Genomic DNA, 24,038 nt, shown 5'->3' with positions numbered 1-24,038 from the left:
CACAGTGAAGAGTAGCAGACTATGGAACTCTAGTAAGGATTACTTTGATTGGAAGATAATCAAAGGCAACCAAGAAGCAGATAACAGAAATTCTCTGCCCAATTCCCTATTTGCCTACTATTTGCTTAAGAGCAGGATATCAAACTGTAAAGCAGGATATAAATTTTTACAAGTTCTTTGCCTTCCTCTCTCTATCAGGAAGGACAGAAGTTAATCACCACAGACAACTCTAGAAACAACACCAAAAGAATAAACTTACTAACTAGTTCTTATCTTCCATTACCTTCCCACAATTTACTGCCCAGAAACAAAGTTCTTTGTTTTGTTGCTTCTTTACAAATTTATTGTCCCTTTGTTAAGATGTTAGAACCATTCTTTGACTTAGTTATCACTGAGTACTCCTATGTGTATGTGCAATGTATGTGTTAATAAACTTACCATATGCTTGTTTTTCTCATTAATCTGTTTTCTTTCAGTCTAATTTGCAGGTCCCCAGACAAAGAACCAAAATGAGCAGAGGAAAAAGATTTCATTTTCCTCCCTCACAACAGAATATCTTTTTATTTATTTGTGTCTTCTTTAATTCTATCAGGAATGTTTTTGTTGTTTTCAGTGTATAATTTTTTTTTACCTCAAATAAGTTTATTTCTAAGTATTTTATTCTTTCTAATACTATTACAAATGGGGTAGCTTTCTTAATTTACTTTTCAGATTTCCAGTCTTAGTATATAGAAATACAACTGATTTTTTGTATATGATTTTATATCTTAACTGTGTTTTGAATTCATTTATCAGTTTTAACAGGTTGGGTTTTTTTTTTGTGTGTGTGTTGTTTTTTGTGGGATCTTTAAGGTTTTCTACATATAATAAATATATCACCTATAAGCAGATATAATTTCACTTCTTTATGATTTAGATCCTTTTATTTCTTTTTGTTGCTTAATTGCTTTAGTTAAGACTACCAGGACTATGTTGAATAGTAGTAGTGAAAATGGGAATCTTGCCTTGTTATCTATCTTAGAGGAAAAGCTTCTAATTTTTCACTGTTGAGTATGTTAGCTGTGGGCTTTTCATATGTGGTTTTTCTATTCCTAGTTTGCTAAATATATTGAAGACATTTTGTTGTTTCTTTTTTGCTTATGAAACTAATAGAAATTCAATTTATATGATACATTATTTACAAATTATTTCTTATAAATAATTATAATTCATTTATAATTAATATCATTGAAGTTTCAAATTTAAAATTTTTCAACTTTTACAAATTCAGAGCAGATCATTTGAAAGTTTTAGAAAAATATAAGAACACAAAGAGAAATTTACTCAGGATCCTATTCCCTTACCTTTCCTCTACTTTAACTACTTTATCTTTTTGCCCCCAGGTAACTTGGCCCAGACAAGAGCCAGGATAACAGCAACTTCAAGATCTTTGCCTCCACATTTCAGTGCTGGGAAAGCCAAGGTGAGTAATAGGTCTGTACCCAAAATAACGTGGACTAAAAGGTGGGAATAATTCTAGGTGGGTAACCTTCATTTTCTTTATCTGGCCAACTACTTGGGCAATCTGAAAAATAGACTAAAGGTATTTATGAATCAAGTATTAGGAAATTTGAAACAACATCATAGAATCCTTTACAATCCTGTGTCAGGGGGAAAACATTTCCTCTACCCTCTTACGTTCAGTAATTGGGGGACTGTGAAGTAACTCAAACTGATAGATTAGCAAGAGAAAAAGCAGATTTTAATCATGTTCATACAGGAGTTCACCAAAAAACTCAAAGGGGCAATTAGATTTTGGGGCTTATATACCATTGTAATAGATGAGAAGGAGAAGGACATTCTTGGAAGAAAAACAACTTCTGGGAAACAATCTAATTACAAAATGGGTAAAGGACCTGACTAGACACTTCTCCAAAGAGGACATATAGAAGGCAAATAGACATATGAAAAGGTGCTCAACATCATTAATCATCAAAGAAATGCAAATTAAAGCCACAATGAGATATCATCTCCCACCTGTCAGAATGGCTATCATTAATAAATCAACAAACAAGTGTTGTCTAGGATGTGGAAAAAAGGGAACACTTGTGCACTGTTGGTGAGAATACAGATTGGCACATCCATTATGGAAAGCAGTATGGAGTTACTTAAAAAAATTAAAAATGGAACTCTCTTATGACCCAGTGATTTCCACTTCTGGGAATTTATTTGAAGGAACCCAAAACACTAATTCAAAAGCATACAACCCTATGTTCATTGCAGTGTTATTTACAATAGCCAAGATTTGGAAGCAACCCTGTGCCCAACATTAGATGAATGGATAAAGAATCTATGGTACATTTATTCAGCTGTAAAAAAAACAAAAACAAAAACAAAAACATTTACCCTTAGCAACAGCATGGATGGACCTGAAGATCATTATGCTAAGTCAAATAAGCCAGTCAGAGAAAGACAAGTATCATATGTGGAATTTAATATACAAAATGATCTAGAAGCAAAGTAGAGATAGACTCATAGATAGAGAGCTGGCTGACAACAGTATGGTGATTGTTAGGGGATTGGGGAGAAGGAGGAGGGTGTGGGAGTAAATGGTGATGGATGGAGACTTGACTTGAGATGGTGAAATACAATATACTGTACAGATGATGTGTTGTAGAATTATGCACCTAAAACTTATATAATTTTGTTAACCAATGTCACCCAATAAATTCAATTTAATAAGCAATACAGCCACTCATGTTATTTTTGAATATTATCCCAAAATTGATATACAAATCTGTACTTACTTCTGAGAATAAAACTCACCTGCACTTAATAAAGAATCAGATCATTTTTATTAATAATAATTGTAACACTCAAATTGCTATTACAGTCCCGTCTAATACTCTACTTTTCAATATCGTAAGTTTATTTCAAGATATTAGGACTAGTTATCATGGGGTATTTTGGTGCCTAGAAGAGATTTACATAGGATTTTCAGTGATCCTGAGAGGCTCTTGATATTACATGTAAAATTTTGTTTGTGTTAAATAGAGTTGATTCTTGTTATTGACATAAGTCATGTTTTATAGAGTTGCTTTTTGAACACTGAATCAGTTAATACTGAAGCATTGCTCCTAAGGGAAATATACAGTTAGGTTCCTGTAAGCCTCCGGTCACATTTTTTACAATTGATTAATATATAATTTTGTTTTATTTCTGTTTCTATTCAAAGACAACTTATTTAATACATATTTCTTACAAAGAATGATTTACATACATTACTTCTTTACATAAAATAGTATTTCAATTACAATATTTATGTCATTGAACTTAAGGCCAGTAGCACTACAGCTCATACTTATCTAACATACATATATTTCTATTTGTCTTTCATTCAGTTGATGTGGCACCTATTTTCCTTTCTTTAAAACCTTTCCTATTGGAAATTGTTTGCTGAGCAACGTTTAATCTTTCTGCAAGTTGTTTATGAGTTTGACATGCATCTTCATCCAGTAATGCTTGTAATTGTTGGTCTTCAAACTTTTTCGGTTGACTTGGACGTTCTTTGACTTTCACATTGAAATCATTACTTTTAAAGCGTTTAAACCTGCGTTCACAAGTATCTTGAGATGGAGCATGTTCATCATAAGCTTCCAGAAGTATATGAAACTTTTTCTTCAAAATAAACTAATGGCATGAAATTCGACATTTTTAAATGTAAAAATATCTATGATATTAACACCTTCAGAAAATTTGACATTTTAAGCTTGCTGTCAATACAACAAAATAGCCTACATATCAAATCACATATATATCAACATATGTGTAACTCCAGCTATTGAAAAAAATCTGCATTATTAACTGGTACACCTGGTATAGACGGAGTGGCAGACTTTCCTCGAGAGAGGAGGAAGAAAGACTCTAACCATCTCTAGAGATTGAGCTTATATCTGTTTGTACTTTCTATGGAAAATGGCTGGTATGGGGAAATTGAATGTAGAAAGAGGTTGGGATTAACCCTTTACAAGGTATATTTTGTGGCCTGCGTTTTGCTTTAATGGTCTGAATAAACAGGAAGGTGTGGTGAGTAGCTATTAATCTTTGCAGGGATTTTCTTTTTGTCTGGTCAGCCCAGTTCCATGTCAGGCAGCATGTAGCAGGCCCCTGACTTAACTACATTTGACTTCAGTTGATTTATATAGTGCTCATGCCCCTCTCCTATATTAGCTTCATTTCATGTTTAGAAGAACCCTGTGATTATGCAAATATGAAAGAGACCTTGACCAACTGAAGACCTTTCCAAATTCTTAAATTAAAAGATATCCTAATAGCATATTATTTGTTCTGTAAAATATAGTACTGAATATAGGTGATGAACGAATACAGACAATATTATCATTTCCAGGTTGTATGTAACATAGAATAGATTTTTACTTACTTCCCAGAGTTACTCTGTATGTAAATATAAGGACAGAACTCAGTCACGCTGGGTGGTTAGACAGGGGAGCCCAGGAAATCTATACCTTTGGAAGAAAGAACTGTTGCTTCAGTCTATATTATTCCAGTTTTCTGCAGGGGATAGTTCTGATATTGAAAACAATACATAATTTAAATTATGTTTCTGCAGAATTAATATATATCAAGAATTTTCTGATCACTACGCTGTTAAATTCTCAAATGCCAAGGTCCATTGTGCATTTTGAGGGGGTGGTAACAGGTAAATTTTACTAATAAAAGAAATGTGTATGAGCTTTTTAGCTGCTCTTTCTGGGACTGTCACTGGCTGGCTGATTTGAATAAAAAGGGAGGGAAATGATGGAGGAAAAGCAAGTCTTTGGAACAAGATGTGGTTCTTCAGAGAGAACCTCTGACTCCAAGGAAGTGGGGGGGACATTCCTAAAAGTGTGCCCCAAACCCCACTAGTTCTGAGCTCCGTCATCCATCCCAATGAAGGTGAGGTGGGGGAGGACGCCTTTGGGCAGATGGCTCTGGAGAAAGCACAGTGCCTCTGCAATGGGGTGGGTGTGTTGCATTTGCTTTTCCCTTTTTTACTTCAGTGCAGCTTTCCTTCTTAACACAGAGCTTTTGTTTCCTCCTTTCTCATTAAACAAAAACAATTACAAGTCAAACCCAAGCAGGTATACCATTGCTTCAGCTGCGTACAAATAAAGGGATGGTTTGGGGAATGCAGCCTAGCAAAAGAAAGCCACACTGCCCCCAACATCATTTCACTTAGAGAGGGTCCCACTTTTCTGCTCGCTCACTACGTAGGCTGAGTTTTCTAGCTTTTAAAAACTTGGCTCCACATTGATTCCCTTTCTTAAATAAACCCGTGTGTCTTTATCCAATTAAAGCTCTTCCTCCATTGTGTGCACAGTCTCCTAAACACCTCTGGAGGTAAGCCTCGTTATTCTCCCTGCCCCTTGCACCCTGTTCCTTTAGCACCCACTTTTCACGTTTGTTGAGCAAGGCTACAGGGAAGTGGCTGCCGGGACCACAGTCTGCCGAGCGGAACACCCGTGCTGACAGTAGCATCTTCCTTTTGAACGTTCCTGCTTCTCTTGCCACCTGTTCAGAGCAGATGGGGAGCCGCATGGTGGAGGCCAGCACTGCATGCCACTCGGGCTCTCTGCAAGCCGAAGAGCTTCGTGTGTGCAGGAGCAGAGCGCTTGCTTTTGAGCTATGACAACGAGACACAGGCTGCTTGCCTTTGATTCCTACAATTGTTTTTACTCATAAGTTCCTTCCAGTCAGCCTAGGCAGTTGGGACAAGTGATTGGGAACAGATGTATCCCAAGCTCCGGTCCACAAGTGAGCACGTAGGAACTGTGGGAGGCGGGAGGGGGTGGCAGCATCAAGGTCTGACCGCAGGAAGGCCACTGGGCTTTGGGTTCATGTCTTTATAATCACCTAGCTTCATGAGCCTATGCCAGTGTTCTTGTACAAAATAGTTTGTTCTCATGTGACAGTATTGGAGAACTTAGCAGGGGCCCAATGGGACATGGAGAAGTATAGACATACCACTGATTGGGGTTATGCTCTAGTACGTGGCAGAGTGAGGTCATTGTCAAGCGAGTAGAACCATGCAAATTCTGTTTTTCTTTGATATGTCTTCAAAGATTCTCCCCAAAGTGTGTACTATTGTGTTGTAAACATTAAGACCTCTTAGATATTTGACCAAACAGCCTTTCAGATCTTGAAAAAGCCAGACAATAAATTATCTGAATCCTCAAACCACGTCTCTCTGCTTATGGTGTTCAGGTGGATACTCTGGAGGTAATACGGCATCCGGAAGAAACCACCAACATGAAGAGACAGACCGTGGCTTCTTACTTCCGGGTATGAACTCTTCATTTTTGTTATTCCTCACCTGAGAGTATTTTTTCCATTGATTTTTAGAGGATGTGGAAGGGAGGAGGGGGAGAGATAGAGAGAAACATCAATATAAGAGAAACGCATCGATTGGTTCCCTCCCACAGGCCCTACCAGGGCCAGGATGGAACCTGCAACCCAGGTAGATGCCCTTGACCAGAATTGAACTGTGACCCTTCATTGTATGGGCCAGCGCTCTAACCACTGAGCACACCAGCCAGGGCAGGAGGTCTTCTTGATCTGTATTCTGTCTACTAACAAAGAGGACTTGCCAATCCTTCCCTCAGAGACCCAGACCTGATAGAATCACTGAAAGAAGCCAAGTAAGAAAGGCGGGGGTGTAGAGAGAAAATAGCATAGCCAGAAACCTCTGCCTCTGAGTGCAGTGTTCCCTGATCACAGAACGATCAGACGAAACCCTAAGTGTCTACAGAGAGCTCTCTCAGCCACTGGCTCACAGCCCTGGGCGTTGGAAGTGCTGATTCTGTTAGCATGGGAGCTGCTGCTTGGCCTTAAAGCTACCGCAGTCAGCCGCTTTCCCAGCATATTTACTGAAAAGCGAAGTAGTTAATAACATTTCAGGAGGTGGTTTATCACATTTAGGTCCTGAGAGAATCTATCTTAGCTTTGACTTTATTTTCCTAAATTGAATTGTCCTATGGCAAGACCTGTTTGTGTGAACCCAATTATTCCCCATCTCTGCTGACCAATTCTTGACATTTCAATACTACAATAAATTGACTCCTTCGAGTGAAAACATTGTCTATCGAAGGACTCTATTAAATGTTTATTATATAGGAAAGATAAGACATGGATACTCTTGTACCAGATTTGCACAGATTGGCTTATCTTTAAATTACAGTTTGGGTTGGAAGCCCTTAGAGATGGTGTCCCACTTGGAGCTCATGTCCAGCTAGCTTCATGGAGGAGATGCTGTAGGCCCAAGACAGAACTACTAATCTCAGGAACAAATGATAATGTTGTGCGGTGGGGATGGGAAGTCAGGTGGGGGCTGGGTCGGGGGCTGGAGTTGCCAGGCAGGCTGAAGGACAGGACCCTGGAGCCAGCACCATGGATAGCCAGCTTTATAGAAAGCTATCAGGTTCAAGAAGGATCTAAAGCCAATAGTCTAACCTAGCCAACTAAGCTTCAGAGGCAGCCTAGAAGTAGGCTCAGCTTATGAATTACAGGGGCCTTTTGAGTCCAGCACTTTTTCTGTGTAGTGATCCCTGCTACAGTTTCTCTGGCAGGAAGGCATTCAGCCCCTATTTCATCATTCATATTTGTGCATTTCTAATTGCCACTTCTTCCTTTTTCTTTAATTTAAATTCTTTATTGTTTAAAGTATTACATATGTCTAGCCGAAACTGGTTTGGCTCAGTGGATAGAGCGTCAGCCTGCAGACTGAAAGGTCCTGGGTTCGATTCCAGTCAAGGGCATGTACCTTGGTTGCGGGCACATCCCCAGTAGGGGGTGTGCAAGAAGCAACTGGTCGATGTTTCTCTCTCATCAGCATTTCTAACTCTCTATCCCTCTCAATTCCTCTTTATGTAAAATCAATAAAATATATTTAAAAATATATAAGAATAAAGTATTACATATATCTCCTTTTTGCCACTTCTTATCTTGTCCCCTTTAGCAGCTATGTCCTCTTTGTGTTGTGTGTGTGTGTGTGTGTGTGTGTGTGTGTGTGTGTGTTTTGTGTGTGTATGATGGGACTTGGAGGCTCTGAGCAACTCTGTAAAGTCATTCCCAAGATCCTAAAAGTCCTTCTATCAGCAGAGAAGTCTCTAGCTTAGGGGTGTCGAACTCAATCAGAGAAGGGGCCAAAATCTAAAATCCAGCCTAAATCGCGGGCCGAATGGTTTACTGAACAGTCATAAACTGTCATTGTGATGGAAACGCAGCGGAGTGCAGTGATGACAGCGCAGTGCGGGCCACATTGCAAGGCCTGGCGGGACGGATTTGGGCCTCGGGCCTTGTGTTTGACACATGTGCTCTAGCTTATAGTTTTCCAGAAATATACCCTGACAATTCATTTGGTGTCCTCAAAATACTGCTCCCCAAATGATAAATTCAGGAAATAAGGTGTATTGGCAAGCTAGGTAATACCATTTTGGACCAGTAAGAGGTGTGATTTTGAAGTAATGGGACTGATTTCCTGGGTGGCTTGTAATTGCTCCTGCAGGCATGTCCAAAAGGGGCTGCAAAGGTGGATGGCCCTAAGGAACGCCTGAGACTCCCTTGCACAGCACCCTCTGCTTTCCCATGTGCTTTCTCTCTGCGCCAGCTACTCGGCATATGTTATTTGATCTTCATTATAATCTTTTTTCCCCTCCAGTTTTCTTGTTTACTTTGCCCTCTTTTTCTGGTTTCCTTTATCAGTGGTATCAATAGGATTTTGCTTAGACTTTCTGGTGGTTCCCAAGTACAATAACCCCTACCCTACAAGCTGGACTTTTTAAATTTCAGATATAGCTTCTGGAGTGTTACCTTGGAATACCAGACAGAAGCTAGATCTGGCGATGGAGTTATAGGGTGACCTAAGTATGTTCTTAGGCAGCTAAGCCTCTGCCACATGGGGACGTTGCTTGGCACTAGTGATGTTTAAAGAATACTGTGCAGCTATAACAAAGAAAGATCTCATACCCTTTGAGACAGCATGGAGAGACCTGGAGAGAATTATGCTAGTGAAATAAACCAGCCAGCCCTAGCCAGTTTGGCTCAGTGGATAGAGTGTCAGCTTGCAGACTCAAGGGCCCCAGTTTCAATTCCGGTCAAGGGCGTGTACCTTGGTTGCGGGCACATCCCCAGTAGGGGGCGTGCAGGAGGCAGCTGATTGAAGTCTCTCTCTCATCGATGTTTCTAGCTCTCTATCCCTCTCCCTTCCTCTCTGTAAAAAATCAATAAAAATATATTTTTAAAAAAGAAAGAAAAATGCCAGCCAGAGAAAGACAAGTGTCACATGATCTCACTTATATGTGGAATCTAATGAACAAAATAAAGTGATGAACAAAATAGTTACAGAGACATTGAAGTGTGCAATAGACTGACATATTTCGGGGGGGTGTGTGTCAAAGTGGAGAGAGATTAATCAAAGAACTTATATGCATATATGCATAACCCATGGATATAGACAGTAGTGTGGTGAAGGCCTGGGGAGGGGTCAGAAGGTGGGTGGAGAGGGTTAGTGGGGGAAGGGGGCAGAAGGTGGGTGGAAAGGGTTAGTGGGGGAAGGGGGCAAGGAGGGTGATAAAAGGAGACATCTCTAATGCTTTCAACAATAAAGATAAATTTAAAAAATTTTAAAAGAATCTGCAAGCAGCTGTATGTACTTGTCAGAACTTATGTCATCACCTCTTATTATTGGTTTCTTGTTCAGCCTCAAAAAAAAGTCCATGAGTCATTTACAAGCCAATAAACTGCTCTAGAGGACCCTGGCGTTCTCCATTACATTGGGGTAACCTCACTCCATGTGCTTTTCCCGTCAGTACTCTCTGATGGACCTGCTCTCCAAGATGGTGGTGGGACAGCCCCACTTCGTGCGCTGCATCAAGCCCAACGATGACCGAGAGGCCCTGAAGTTCTCCCAAGAGAGGGTGCTGGTGCAGCTCCGCTCCACGGGGATCCTGGAGACCGTCCGCATCCGCCAGCGGGGCTATTCCCACCGCATCCCCTTCGAAGAGTTTGTGAAAAGGTCAGCCTGGCAACTTGGGAAACATTAAATGCAGCTCTGCCATGGCCATTCCTGTCCCCTGAGATCACTCCTCCTGCCCACTCGCCTCCAAACGTGTAATTGACTGGTTATCAGTTACTAGCCTTCACTTGCTTAAATGTTGCATTTTTACCGTGTTCCAACTAAATTGCAGTGATCTAGAGATAGAGGACAGATTAAGTTCCCTTCTGATCACATTGAGAATAGAAAAATGTTCATAGATATTTAGATGTTTTAAATACCTTCAGCTATTTAACTGGTAGGATGAAAGTATCTCTCCATAAATGGGTCAGGATTCTGGCAGATGTGAGTGCACCCAGCCACCCACTCCTCTCTCAGGCTGAAATGATGGCATGGCATGATACGATGGCTAACATTTACCCAGCACCTAACATATTCTAAATGTATAATATCATTTGATCCATGGGGCAGCCCAGTAATCTAGACTCTGTTGTTGTAGACATAAGAAATGTCCAAACCTATAGATGTTAGGGGTTTACTTGGGAAACAAGATCTCAGATGCTCTGGAGAAGGACAGTTTTGCAGTTCTTCTCATACACTGGAATTAAAAAAGATCACTAGTACATGAAGGTACAGGAAAGCAAGGCCAGGAAATTGTATGATTGGATTACAGAACAGTTGACAAGATTATGTGCTCTCTTGAGAGTGGTTATGCCTCAGAGGGGTCTGCAAAAGAGGAAACACTTCTGACATTTCAAAGATGTGTTAACCTAAGAACAATGGTCAGGGCTTGCTTAAGGCAAAAAGAAAACACACACACACACACACACACACACACACAAAACCCCACAAAAACAATAACAACAACAACAACAAAAACACCCCACCTTTTTATAGGCCTGGGATATGACTGCCCACTCCTGACCTGTCCAGTTAGAAATTTATGATCAGATCATCTTTGAGGTTACTTTTGGTCATTGGTCTTGTCAGATTTATTATAAAACCCCTTTTTCATTCACTTTATTATCTCCATTTTATAGATGAGAAAACGGAGTCACAGAAAGAAATCAGTGACTTTCTCCAGGTCCCAAGCTAATACATAGTAGAGCGAGAATTTGAACACAGGCTGTCTAACTTCAGCATCCACACTTTAATCTCCTCAGCCCAGTGTTTGCTAAAACAGATTTCTGTGGAGCTTTTTAAATCCAGAAGTTGCTTTTATCTTGGAATGAATGAATTGCTCTTCTTTTCTGCACCACTGCTGTAGGGATACCTTATGGATGCATATGATTACAGTAGAATCTTTGCAAAACCTTCTGTGAAGAAATAAAGGACAACGATAACAAAAGAACTACCTCTGAAAAGCACTCTGTGTGAGGCTATCCAGAGAGGAAAATTAAAATCTGTTGTAAAATCTGTCGCACCCCATCGGTTATCTTTACTTTCTTTTTACCTCCTTTCTGGAACTTATGGCCAAGGTAATTTTTCCAAAAGTTGCTCAAAGAATGAGGCCTAAAATGGTCTTTGCTTCATCAAATCTTCCAAACACCTCTACATGCCATGGAGAAGACATGGCAAAAAAAGTTACTTGCAGTGAAAGCTTTTGAATTAAAAATAAGAATGCAGTGGCTTTTTTAAAAGAAGTGTCTTTGAGCCTCTTTTTTTCCTCTTAAATTTAGAGGTGGAACAAGAAAGAAAAAGATTATTTTAGCACATGAATGTTGCCAGTCAAGTATGTTTAGCCACTACGTGTTGAATACATAAAAATGTTTAAGAATACAGGTCAAATGCTATACAAATCGGCACATCTTTGTTCATAATCAGAAAGCCAGTAGGCAAGTATGAACAAGAGTTTCAAAAAGTCAGTAAATCTGAGGGTATCAAAGATTTCTGAGCCAGCAAGTTAATTGGTATTTTGATCCTTTTGAGCAATTTAACAACAAAATGGGTGAGTTAGCAGTTTTCTCCCTTGATGTTATTCAACAAATAGGTTCACCTCTTATCTTCCTGTTCAGGAGTGCTGTTTTGTAAACTCTTAGCAGGAAATATGCAGACAAAACAAAGGCAGTGAATACAGCCATTCAAGGTTTATCAGGTAGAGGTAAATAAAAGATGAAGGCTTGTTTAATGTTACTTTTTATCTTTTTTATTTTTTTACTTCCTGGCCTTCGGGACTGAAATCCTAATGTGCATATCTAAAAGGCAGTGTTTGGGGGTCGTGTTGTTGGGTTTCAGAATGAGGAAGGACTTCCCCATGTCACCCAACTCTGCAGATACTTCCTTCCCCCTTCATCCTTGAGTTTTCTGCAAAGTGACTTGGAAGTCCCCTCTGTACAGCATCCAGCATGGCCAGTGGTGAACCTGAGGGGGGGGGGGGGGTGAAGGATTAAAGCAAACAGACAAGAGAATATAGCTGGGGCTAGGTGGGACACTTTACTCAGAAGGAGAGACAGTGCCACAGCCTATGAGTCTTCATTTTATAGCCAGATTCCAGGAGGCAAAGTAAGGGCGTGGTCAAGATGTTTACAATGTTCTCACAGGTTTCCAAGCTACTCAGTTACATCACTGCAGTTTAAGAATTAGTAAGTGCAGAAGTGCCTGCCTGAGCAGAAGCAGACAAGAGACTGAGGACACTTTCATTCCATTACCACAGAAAGGCGTGTTTGCAGTTTTAAATGTGCAGCAAATTCTTTCAGCTCTTGCAAAGTGAACTAAATATCATTAGTTATCACTCTGAAAACTTCAGCTATGAGGACAGGGTTCCTGGCAATCCCTGACAGAGCCCCAAGATTAGTATTGGCCCACAGAACAGGAGTTGAGAGAAAAATCAGTGTCACGGAAGAATCCAAATATCTGTGACAAGAAAGACTGAAATCCAAATTTTAATTTTCAAAGAAAAAAGCTTCTATTTATTTCTCCGGGGAGCCAGCAGTTAATAATGAAATATAAAAAATCCAGGAGCTACAGTGGCCATGCCATGCCTTGCCTCTCACAGGACATTCTTGAATTTATTTTCACCTATAGCAACACAGGTGAGAGCCTGCCATAGAATAGATCACAACGTGCCATTCAGATTAGCGAGTTTATCTGCAGCAAGGTGAACAGGGTCCTTAGTTACCTGCAAATCTATTACGCAGCAGTGAGAGACACATTAAGAGATAATACTTAGGAAGGATAATGGACAGCCTCAACACTACAAGTAAGACATATTGCATGCTATGTGTACAGTCTCTGCATTTACCTTCCAGGGGCAGCAGTTGAGAGGTGGCATTCTCTGGGAGAGATCTCTAACAACAGCGATTCTTGTATACTGTCATTCCCACCCTTTTTTGTTAATTTAATTGAGAGAGTGAGTTGCTTACCCTTCCCTGTGTGTGTGTGTGTGTGTGTGTGTGTGTTGATGATTTTTATGTAGGTGAGACCTTAGATGACTTTTAAAAAAAATACATTTTATTGATTTTTTTCAGAGAGGAAGAGAGAGGGATAGAGAGTTAGAAACATCGATGAGAGAGAATCATCGATCAGCTGCCTCTTGCACACCCCCCACTGGGGATGTGCCCACAACCAAGGTACATGCCCTTGGCAAGAATCGAACCTGGGACCTTTCAGTCTGCAGGCCGATGCTCTACCACTGAGCCAAACCGGTTTCGGCTTAGATGACTTCTTTACTCTCTTAATTCTTACATTGCCATTGTTATAGTCTTGGTTAGTACAATAAACAAAAAATACTATAAGAGTGCCTTTTATAATACCATTTAAAGACTCTAAGCACTGGCCTAGTCCAACTTTCCCATTTCACAGATGAGGAGACTGAGGCCAGAGGGATGAAATAGCTCCCTTCAGGTGCCTCTTTAGCAGGTGGCAGTATCTGGTCTTTGCAGGTTGCTATAGCCTGAAGAGAATTTCTGTAATCACTTCCCTTCCTCCTTAGGGAGCAAGATGGCTTCAGGCTGGCCTTGCCTAAACTGAGGATCTTCCTAACTTGCCTGTAGCTACAGATGTTTCAAAATCCCAAACCTCATTCTTTCAGGGTTCTGCCTTTTTCATGGAGCCCACATTGCTGACAGATGTCTTTTACCTCTTCAAATACCAGAAAAATCATTTCTGTAGTTGACAGCTATGCAAATTCGCCTGAAATTTGAAGTGATGATTCACAAAGTGATTTAAAGAGGTAATATTAGTCACTAAAAATCCCGAGTGCTGGTAGTAATAACAAGCCCAGGCTGTCTTTCCTGATTCCCTTAATGTCTGCATTGTGGGCACCCTCAAGACCTAATTCAATTATAAGGAAGAACCCATGCAGAAATAGAAACACAGGGAGCAATGGCCACATTATGGAAACAGTACAAGAAGAAATAACAGTGGAAAACAGGGAGAAAGACATTATGAAGGTGTTTGATAGTATCAATGCAGTTGGATTGGTCACCAACTTATTCTATAAAAATCAATGGCTGAAAAAAAAAAACTCCATCCCTGCTGGGACAATCCTTAAAACAATTGTCAGTGGGACTACCTTATGTTATATACTGATAGCAATGAGACAGAGAAAAGAAAAAGTGAAGAAAAAGGAGAAAAAGTAGGGAGAATGCAAGGATACTTCTGGTACAGGGATAGCAAATGAGTGCCACTTAACCCTCCAACCCCAACTGCAGATCTGGTCCTCAAAGATGCACATTATCTTCAGAGTCCAGACGTGGTTGTAAATTCCTCCCAACTCAGGACTCTATAAACAGCCACTGCCTAGTCCATCAGCTGACCTATACTAGCCATTTCTGTTATAGTATGCTCTATTATCTTTATAGTAAACTAGAGGCCTGGTGTATGAAATTCGTGCTTGGGGGTGGGGGTGGGGGCTCAGCCTAGCCTGCACCCTCTCCAATCCAGGACCCCTCGGAGGATGTCTGACTGTGGGCCTAAACCAGCAGTTGAACATCCCTCTCATGATCCTGGACCACTGGTTCCTAATTGCTAACCTGCCTGCCTGCCTGATCGCTCCTAACCACCTTTGCCTGCTTGTCTGATTGCCTCTAACTGCCTCTCCCCGCCACCCCAAGCCTGGTCACCCGCAACTGCCCCTCCTGCCGACCTGGTTGCCCCCAACTGTACCCCCTCCCTGTTCCCATGTTAGTCTGGTCACCCCAACTGCCCCTGCCTGGTCACCCCATGCAGCCTGCTGTTCAGTTGTTTGGTTGTCCCTCACTAACCCCCCTGCCAGCCTTGTTGCCCAACAGCCTGTGTTTAGTCATCTATCCAGTTGTTTGGCTGTGACATCCCCTGGCTTTTTATATATTAGGATATCAGCTCACCCCTAAACATGTTGGTGTAGGGATAACTCAGAGGAAAGATTGTTAGCTACTTCTTCATATACATTTGGTTAGAGAAAAGAAAAATAGATTTTTGTCAAAGAAAGGAAGGGAAGAAGAGAGAGGGGCATTTATTGACCACTTACTTATTTATGGCAGGCTTCATGCTAGTGGAGCCTTAACAGTGGAAATGGCCCCCAAATCAATGAAATCATTCCAGTTTAATACAGAAAGAAACTGGCTTAAAGTGGCACAGATAGTTTGTGGTTGAGTCAGGATAGGAAATGAGTTTGATTCCAAAGCCCATCCCCAAAATATGTAAATGAGACAGTTAAACAAACCCAATATTAATTGAGAAATCAAGCTCTAGAATTCATTCAGAAAAAAATATACATTAATAATTTTGTCAGTTGTAAAACAGAATAATCAGTTTAATGTTTAACTTTTTATTATCAATTAATTTGTGAGCACACTCAACCTCAATCTCTAATTTCCAGTGGGTTTTTTTTTGTGTGTTTTTTTTTTCTTTAGAAGGCCTCCTTAAAGTTTCTGAGCAAGCATCAGAATAAAAAAATATTTATTAAGTGCCTATTGTATGTGCGGAGTGCTGTATGAGTAAAACTGAATTAGAAGGAATTTATGACCTCAGGACTTCCATTATTTAATATAGATTGTAATAAAAGATCAGAATTGGAAAAGAAAAAATATCATAATAATATATTGTGATTTCTTATTCCAAGGCCCAAATTTAGAAGTCTTCCTAAGTATATAATGGCTTTTTAAATTTTTCATTTTTTGGTAACAGATGGTGGCCAGCTGTTCTGTCTTACCGAAGGCTAAACATGAAGGGCAAAAATTAAAATAAAAGGGCTTATGGTAAATCTGAGAAAGAACTTAATAAACTAAATCTGGATTTTTATACACACTAAAGGGAAGTGGGCAATTGGGGGTAATTATCAAATTGTCCGAGGCAAAATAGCTTCGTTCCCTCTTTTATCTACATAGGAGAAAATTATTTATATGGGTTGAATTGTTCCGATAATGGTCCTGGGTATCTGAGTACACAGTCTGGGTGGTCACTGATGTAGATTGAGGGTCCCTTGAGGGATATTTTAAACTAGAAAAGGATTAACACTTTGCCATATAACTGGGGGCGTTTCTACCTAGATGCAAGTGATATCAATCAAATTAGTAGCTACATGATTCTTTTATCAGGATCCGAGCCCATTGTAATTAAACTATAACAATTTACTTAATATTTGAAATTAATTTTTAATTAAAAAATAATTATGAATACAATTTCCTCTAAAATTTATTTATTTATTTTTAAATCCTTAATTGAGGATATGTTCATTGATTTGAGAAAGAGAGAAAGAGAAAAAAAGAGAGAGAGAGAAGGAAAGACAGAGTGAAAGAGAGAAAAAAACATCAATTGGTTGTCTTCCATATATGCCCTGACTGGGAATCAAATTACAACTTTTTGGAACAACACTCCAAACAGCTAAGCCACCTGCCTGGGGCTCCTCTAAAATTTCTAAAAAATAAAGAGGTAATATGCAAATTAACCCTAATACCCTCACAAGATGACTGCCTACAACCAGGCAGGCAAGGGGTTTAGTGAGGGGTGACCAAGACTGAACAAGCAGGCTGTATGGGGTGACCAGGCTAGTGGGAAGGGGGGGGTGTGGTGTGAGGGGTGACCAGGCCAGCATGGGGACAGTTAGGGGCAACCAAGTTAGGGAGTAGAGGGGAGGAGTACAGTTGGGGGTGACCAGGCAGGCAGGCAGATGAACAATTAGGAGCCAGGGGTCCAGGATTGTGAGAGGGATTTCCAACTGTCAGTTTAGGCCTGATCCCCAGCAGTTGGACATCCCCTGAGGGGCCCTGGATTGGAGAGGGTACAGGCTGGACTGAAGGGACCCCTCCAACCCATGCATGAATTTTGTGCACCGGGCCTCTAATTACATATAAGACCAAAGTCTTTCTGCACTCCCAATTTCACTTCCCAACATCTCCCATCATGGCCCCTCTCTAGAATAGCCACTGTTATTATTTTGGTAGTTTTACCCTTTCGGAATACACACAAACACACACACATACACACGCACACACGTGCGCACAAAAAGAAACCTTGCTTTTTTTTTTTTTTTTTTTTACTTAACTTGAATCATTTTGAACCATTTAGCAACTTGCTTTTCTATTTAACAATGTGTAGTAGAGATAAGTCCATAGCTCTAATACATTTCTTTTAACTCCCTCATTGAAATTGGTGATAGTCACTTAGCCATTCCTCTACTGGCAGATATTGACAGTGTGTCCATTTGTTTATCAATGCCCAATAAACAAAATATTAAATGTGTTTGAGAATTTCTTAAGAGTAGATTTTGGGCAGTTGACCTTCCCCAAAGAAATGTGCTGCAGAAGGTCATTTGGACCTAACAAGGAGAAAAGATGATGGCGAGACACGGGAGCTAGTTTCTTTCCCAGCTAGACTGTGTCACTATAGCAGTAACTTCCCTTCCCTGGGATTCTTTCTCTCAGTCAGTGGTTCTTCATGTACAAGAATCTCCTGGAGAGCTTGTTAAAACATAGATTTCTGATTACCACCCCCAGAGTTTGATTTAGCAGGGGTGTGTGTGTGTGTGTGTGTGCGCAAGTTTCAGGTGCTGTTGATACTGCCAATCAAGAGCCACCATTCCTGGTGTATGTTGAGGAGAAGAGACTGCGCAAAAGATCATTGTTGAGATTCTAAGAGCCCAAATCAGATTCCCTAGGGAAATTTTTTAAGTCTTCCAACTTATTCAAGTATAATGATATAAACCAAAACTTGTCAGAGTAACAGTATTTGGTTAATGAGAGAAATCAGTTTTAAAAATCACAGAAGCAATTCTTTAGGCCAAGGGACAAGTCAACATAGCATCATTGTTGGAAAGAATCTTAAAAGGTCATTCAGTTTAACTACCTAGCTAAAACTAGAATTGCTTCAACAATGTTCTTGACCCTGTCAATCCACTTACCCTTGAACAGTCCCAGAATCTAGGAATTCACTTTTTGGCTCCTGAGGGAGGCAATTCCATATTTTTAGATGTTTAATCACAACCATGATCCTCCTAACCTTGACCATCTTTCAGAAGCTCTTATGCATCCACCCCAGTTCTATCCGCTGGCTTTAAAAAATAAATCGTCTTTCTTTTCTACTTGATGGCAATCAATTATAGTGTTTTCCTAGGTCAATGGTTCTCAAACTCTATACCACATCCAAATCAGCACAGGAGCTTGTTAAAATATAGATTTCTACTTCTAATCACAGAGATTGTGATTCTGTGTTTAGGGTGTGGCCCAAGAATCCACATCTTTGATGAAATATTCAGGTGGATCTGATGTGGGTGGTCTGCACATGACAGTTTAAGAGACTAGCAGGGTTCAGAACAAACCACCCCATATTGTGACACCTGGACATATTGAGTACTTCAGCCTGGAGGAATCTGAGAAATGCATGTGCAGGAAGGACTTTCTGACCTTCTGAAGCAGACCCTAAAATCCTTATGTGAGGGGCGGCCTCCCTCTACCCGGAGGAAAAACACCCTGGTCTCCAAAGAAAAGGGGACAGAGAGGAATCTGGGTGGACGAGTCTTGTGAGTTTCCCCCAGTTATCTATTGTATACTTAGCTCGTACTCTTGTTTCATCAGATCTTTCCAGAACTCCACTCTTCATCAAGCCGAGCATGAAAACATTCAGGTTTAATTATTTCTTCTTCTGTTCATTTCCTTACAAAGGCTCCAGTATTGAACAAATGTGTATGCTTTTTCCTATAAATCTGTCTTTGTCACGCTCTAATTCTCAGACCCAATCAGTGATTCTAAGAGACTCAAGGAAAACTTTTTCCTACCCTACTAGACTAAACTCTTTTTGTTTCCAAACTCAATGCACTCAGCATCTTCATCAGTTCCTCATATAACATGGCTTGAGTTCTGTTCTTTATCCTGGTTCCTAAAAGCTGTCTGCCAAAAGACACCCCAAAATATATTTATTACCTCCACCTACCCTGATTTATTATTATTATTATTACTAATTATTATTATTTTTTTTAGGGATTTAGGTCATTTTATTCTGAGACTTATTTTTTCAGTTCTAAAATTCTCCTATTTTATTTTTTGTTTAAAGTATTACATATGTCTCCTTTTTCTCTGATTAAACCCCTTCCCCCTGCCACTCCTGAACCCCAGGACAAACTCCCACCACCCCAGTGCCCATGTCCATCTGATTTATTGTTTTTTTTTATAGCACTTATTTCTACCCCAACCAGCCCTAGGGATCGAGCCTGCAAACAAAGTACATGTCCTTGACCAGAATTGAACCCCCAACCCATCAATCCACAGGCTGACCCTCTAAGCCAAATTGGCTAGGACTGCTCCTGAGTTTTTGACCCTCAGAAACTATAAAATGACAAATATTGGAATTTTAAGCCATAGATTTTGGAGTAATTGTTATACAGCAATAGAAAATTAATATATCCTAGAACCTTATAGATCCTTCCAGTTTGTGGTTCTATAATTTAAATGCAGGAGGAAAGCATTTATATGTGTGTCCATAGATGGCTGAATGGATAAAGATTCTGTGATATATCCATATCTATTTATATCTATGTATCTTATATCTATTAATATTTCTCAATTTCTCAGCAATAGAAAAGAAAGAAATCTTGCCATTTGCGACACCATGGATGGACCCAGAGAGTATTATGCTAAGTGAAATAAGTCAGACAGAGAAGGATAATATCATATATTTCACTTACATGTGGAATCTAAAAAAAAAAACACCAAAAACCTACACACAAATCAATAGTAAACAAAACAAAACAGAAACAGACTTATAGACACAGAGAACAAACTGATGGTTGCCAAAGAGGAAGAGGTGGGAAAATAGAAAAGAAAAATAAATGCAGGAGGATGTATCTCTAGTTGTCTGTTGCTTTTACTAAAACTAAAAACTGCTTTGCCTGTTACACTTTCAAGCTCTCTCTTGAAGATTCTGCAACATACATTTTAAGCAGAAAACAAAATAATATTTTTAATAGAGATAGTTTAAAATTGGATATTTACAATTTTGATAGCTTATATGTTTTAATAAGATGGAACCTTGGGAAAGGTAGCACCTTCTATAGAGGTCTAAAGCAGGAAAGGTTCTCTTAGGTCTCGGGAGGACCATCAGGAGTTATGTGACATTGTACGCAACATGTTGTATTTAGAGCAGTTTCCTAAGAAAGAATGTATTTGACCAGGTTTTCCTTCTCCTCTTCCTCCAAAAGAGTTAAAAAGCATTTATCTGGATCCCATTCCCCTTGTGGGAATATGGGTACAGAGATGGAATTAACTTACCGACGGGTAGAAACAGAGGTCTTCTTAACTCAGAGCTCAGACTCGAATCTGCAAGGTGAATTTTACTCACAACGGGCAACTCAGGGTAAAACTGATCATTGCAATGCTCGCAAGCGCCCAAACCCAAGACAAATCTCTACACTTGTTATTTTGCTGTTATGCATATCTTCTGCTCATTTCATTCATCAGGCTGTTTCCGCAAAGGGGCGGAGTTGACTCCCAAAAAGACCCCCCTTGCCGACAGACATTTTATCTTGGTTCTTTTCAGTTTCATCCTTATACTAAAGAGCACAAAGCTCAAGGGTTTTGTTTGTTTTACCAGGGTACCAGCTAGAATCAAAAATAATCTGTGCGATTTTATCTGAAAATATGGAAGTTTATTAAAAGTAATTCAAGAAGATAAATGTGGTTTTGGTGATTGTTTGAGGAGACCATACATACACCACACCTTGAGACAGATGTGTGCCTCTGCAGACAGAGTCAGTAGGATTAGGCTATGACCACTTTTGCTATTTTGCTTCAGATGGACTTTTCACAGCATAGTCACACTTTATACAATGGTGTCACCAAACTGAAGGGGTTTGTTCACCTGTGGGTGTCAAAGCCCAAGCAAATGCGAACTGGAGTTTGCTGCAAAAAAAAAGTAAAGGTTTATTTAAGGAAATGGCACCAAATCCAGAGTCACAGGTGAGCTAATACTATAAGACCTGGCTCGCTGGTAGCTCCTAGGGGATGGGTTATAAAGCAGGGAAATCATTAATCTTAATGTCTAATCGATCATGGTTAGGGTCATGGTCTCTATGGAATGGTCAGTGCTAGGACAGGCGGTAGTTGGTCATTGCATCTGGTCCTGATGTTAGCTATGGCATTACGCTATCTGGTTTCACAAGGGTGTGGTTGGCGGGGCCATTCCCATTTTCTGGGTGCAGAGCTGAAATACAGCTGAGCCTAGATGTTAACTTTAGTTTGACTGAAACTGTGTGACTGTGTTTAGCATACCTGGGGCTTTGTTCCTAAGATTATTTGATGCTGACCAGAGCCCCACTGTCTGAGGGGGGAGTGATTAAGGGAGTGGACATGCAAGGGAGGTAGGTGAGTGAGGCAAGGTCCTCATAGGTTGGGTAAGGCCCGTTTCAATCAAAGAAAATAAGTCAGAAAGGTCAGATTAAAGAAATGCAGTTTTAACATTGTTATAATAGGATTACAATTTTAAAAATTTTAGATATTTTTTATTCAAAGGTTCTCAAGAGAAAAAACTAACCATCTGATCAGATGAACAGTTCAAAGATATCTTTTGATGTGTAGCAACAAGTACTAGGAAAGAAAACTAGAGCATAATTTTGGACCAAACAAATAAATTACCACTGGCAACTTTGTGGCACTAATAAAACAAAATAAAAATTTAATTCTCTTGATCATATAGCTATCTCTATGAAAATCATTTTTTTTAGTCTGTACTAGAGCTTTCCTCATAAAAAAAAATAATGACTGTTTACTATGTGATCTTTACTGATTTTTTTTTTAATATTCAGATGTTATGTTTTCCAACTCTTACCCAGATGAGTATGACACTTAGTTTGGGTATTTCAATCAGCAGATTTCCTCTCCTCTTACAAGTTATTATTATAATAGTAATTCTAACATTTTATATGATGATTTTCACTGGAAGAGCTATCTAAATTTCAGCTTTCTATAAGGATTAATCCTTTGAGTTTTCATGCAGAAGATGTCATATATGCATTCAATATGAATTACAAAGCAATATTAAAAGGGAAATGCACGTAGCAGGAAATATGAAAGTACGTAAGAGCCAATAAGCATAAATTGTATATCTTTCACTATGTAGTACATTGTTATCAGTGCTCAAGAATTATTTACTATTAGAAAACAAAGCATGTCAACGGGCCCAGAGCAGTTCCACTATACTAAGTGAAATGAAGACTAAAAATACTTCTTACTCTTTTATTTTGTAGGTATTATTACTTGGCATTCAGAGCACATCAAACGCCTCTTGCTAGCAAAGAGAGTTGTGTTGCTATCTTGGAAAAGTCCAGATTAGATCACTGGGTGCTGGGAAAAACAAAGGTAGTTCTTTCTTTATTGTTCACATTGTCACCTGTGATGCTATATTACATACCCTTGTCTCTTGTCAGTGATATGAATGGCTCTGTAAGTTGTGTAGCTTCGCAGATAAGGCCCCAACCTAACAATGATCTTAGCCGGTCTTGGGTCAAGAGTCCCAGGACCTCAAGGACCAGAGGAGGAGAGTGTGCCGCTGTTCGGCATGTAGTCTGAGAGCCACTTAGCATTTCTAGAATGAGATCTTCAAGTTTATTTTAAATTGTCCCTTTTTTTCAATGCGACATATTTCAGCACTGCATGCAAATACACCAATCGTATTAACGATAATAATGAGTATCTTTTTATAGTTTTGTTGATTTTTCATTAGACTCTTGTGTTATTTATTGCATACCCTAATTAACAGTCTCGTCGTGTGTAGCTTCTTATTTGGGAGAACATCACATCCCTGTGGGATTCCAGGTTTTTACAGTCCATTCTGAATTGCCATGCAAAGCCAGTCTTAGCATAAGTGTTGATGGCAACACTCCTGCTCCTGGGCAGAAATTCGATCACTGTGGGTCATCTAGGGCCCTCTCTCTGGGAGCTTCTGTTGGCTTGGGTCAGTTCTGTTGGGTAACACCTCCATTAGGGGCTGTGGGGGAAAGAGAGTAGTGATGGAGCTGAGAGAGGGGAATTCATGGCAAAAATGAGGCAGGCTTAGAGAGTAGTTGAGGTCTCCTAAAGCCCTATCTACATCGAATGTTTGTATCCATGATCACAGATGGGCTCCACCTTAGGAGTGGAATTGTATTTGCTTCCAGGAAGTTCATAACATTAGCATAAATCAAGTCACTGTAAACTTTATTTAGATAATGCTTTTAATATTTAAATGCTAAAATAGAGTGAATCTCTGTTTGGAAGTCCCTATATATTGCTAAAACTGATGTCTCCTTTCAGGTTTTCCTCAAATATTACCACGTTGAGCAGCTAAATTTGCTGCTGCGAGAAGTCATAGGCAGAGTGGTTGTGCTGCAGGCATATGCCAAGGGGTGGCTTGGAGCCAGGAGATACAGAAAAGCCAGAGAGAAGAGAGAGAAGGGGGCCACCGCCATCCAGTCAGGTAAATGGTTCTGAATTGTGGCATTTCATGAAGCACCCGTTCTCAGTGGTTTCTTTTCTTCCTCCCTCCCTTCCTTCCCTTCTTTGTTCCCTTCCATCTTTCTTCTTTGCCTCAGCAAATCTTTACCCAGTGCATCCTACAGGCC

The 24,038-nt window shown here is 39.8% G+C and overlaps 1 protein-coding gene across 1 annotated transcript in view; it reads left to right on the top strand.

Moving 5' to 3' along the window:
- Positions 1 to 24,038, top strand: part of MYO3B (myosin IIIB) — a 331,558-nt gene that overhangs the window by 185,858 nt on the left and 121,662 nt on the right. Inside the window, exons 22-26 of the mRNA XM_036422089.2 lie at positions 1,383 to 1,462; positions 6,244 to 6,321; positions 9,846 to 10,051; positions 22,686 to 22,797; positions 23,731 to 23,893. Of these exons, the coding sequence (XP_036277982.1) occupies positions 1,383 to 1,462; positions 6,244 to 6,321; positions 9,846 to 10,051; positions 22,686 to 22,797; positions 23,731 to 23,893 (639 nt within the window). The remainder of the gene's footprint in view (positions 1 to 1,382; positions 1,463 to 6,243; positions 6,322 to 9,845; positions 10,052 to 22,685; positions 22,798 to 23,730; positions 23,894 to 24,038) is intronic.

The sequence above is a fragment of the Pipistrellus kuhlii genome, unplaced genomic scaffold, assembly GCF_014108245.1.
Source record: "Pipistrellus kuhlii isolate mPipKuh1 unplaced genomic scaffold, mPipKuh1.p scaffold_m20_p_7, whole genome shotgun sequence".
Classification (NCBI taxonomy): Eukaryota; Metazoa; Chordata; class Mammalia; order Chiroptera; family Vespertilionidae; genus Pipistrellus; species Pipistrellus kuhlii.
The sequence above is the reverse complement of the archived record's forward strand: the minus strand, read 5'-3'. Positions and strand labels throughout refer to the sequence as shown.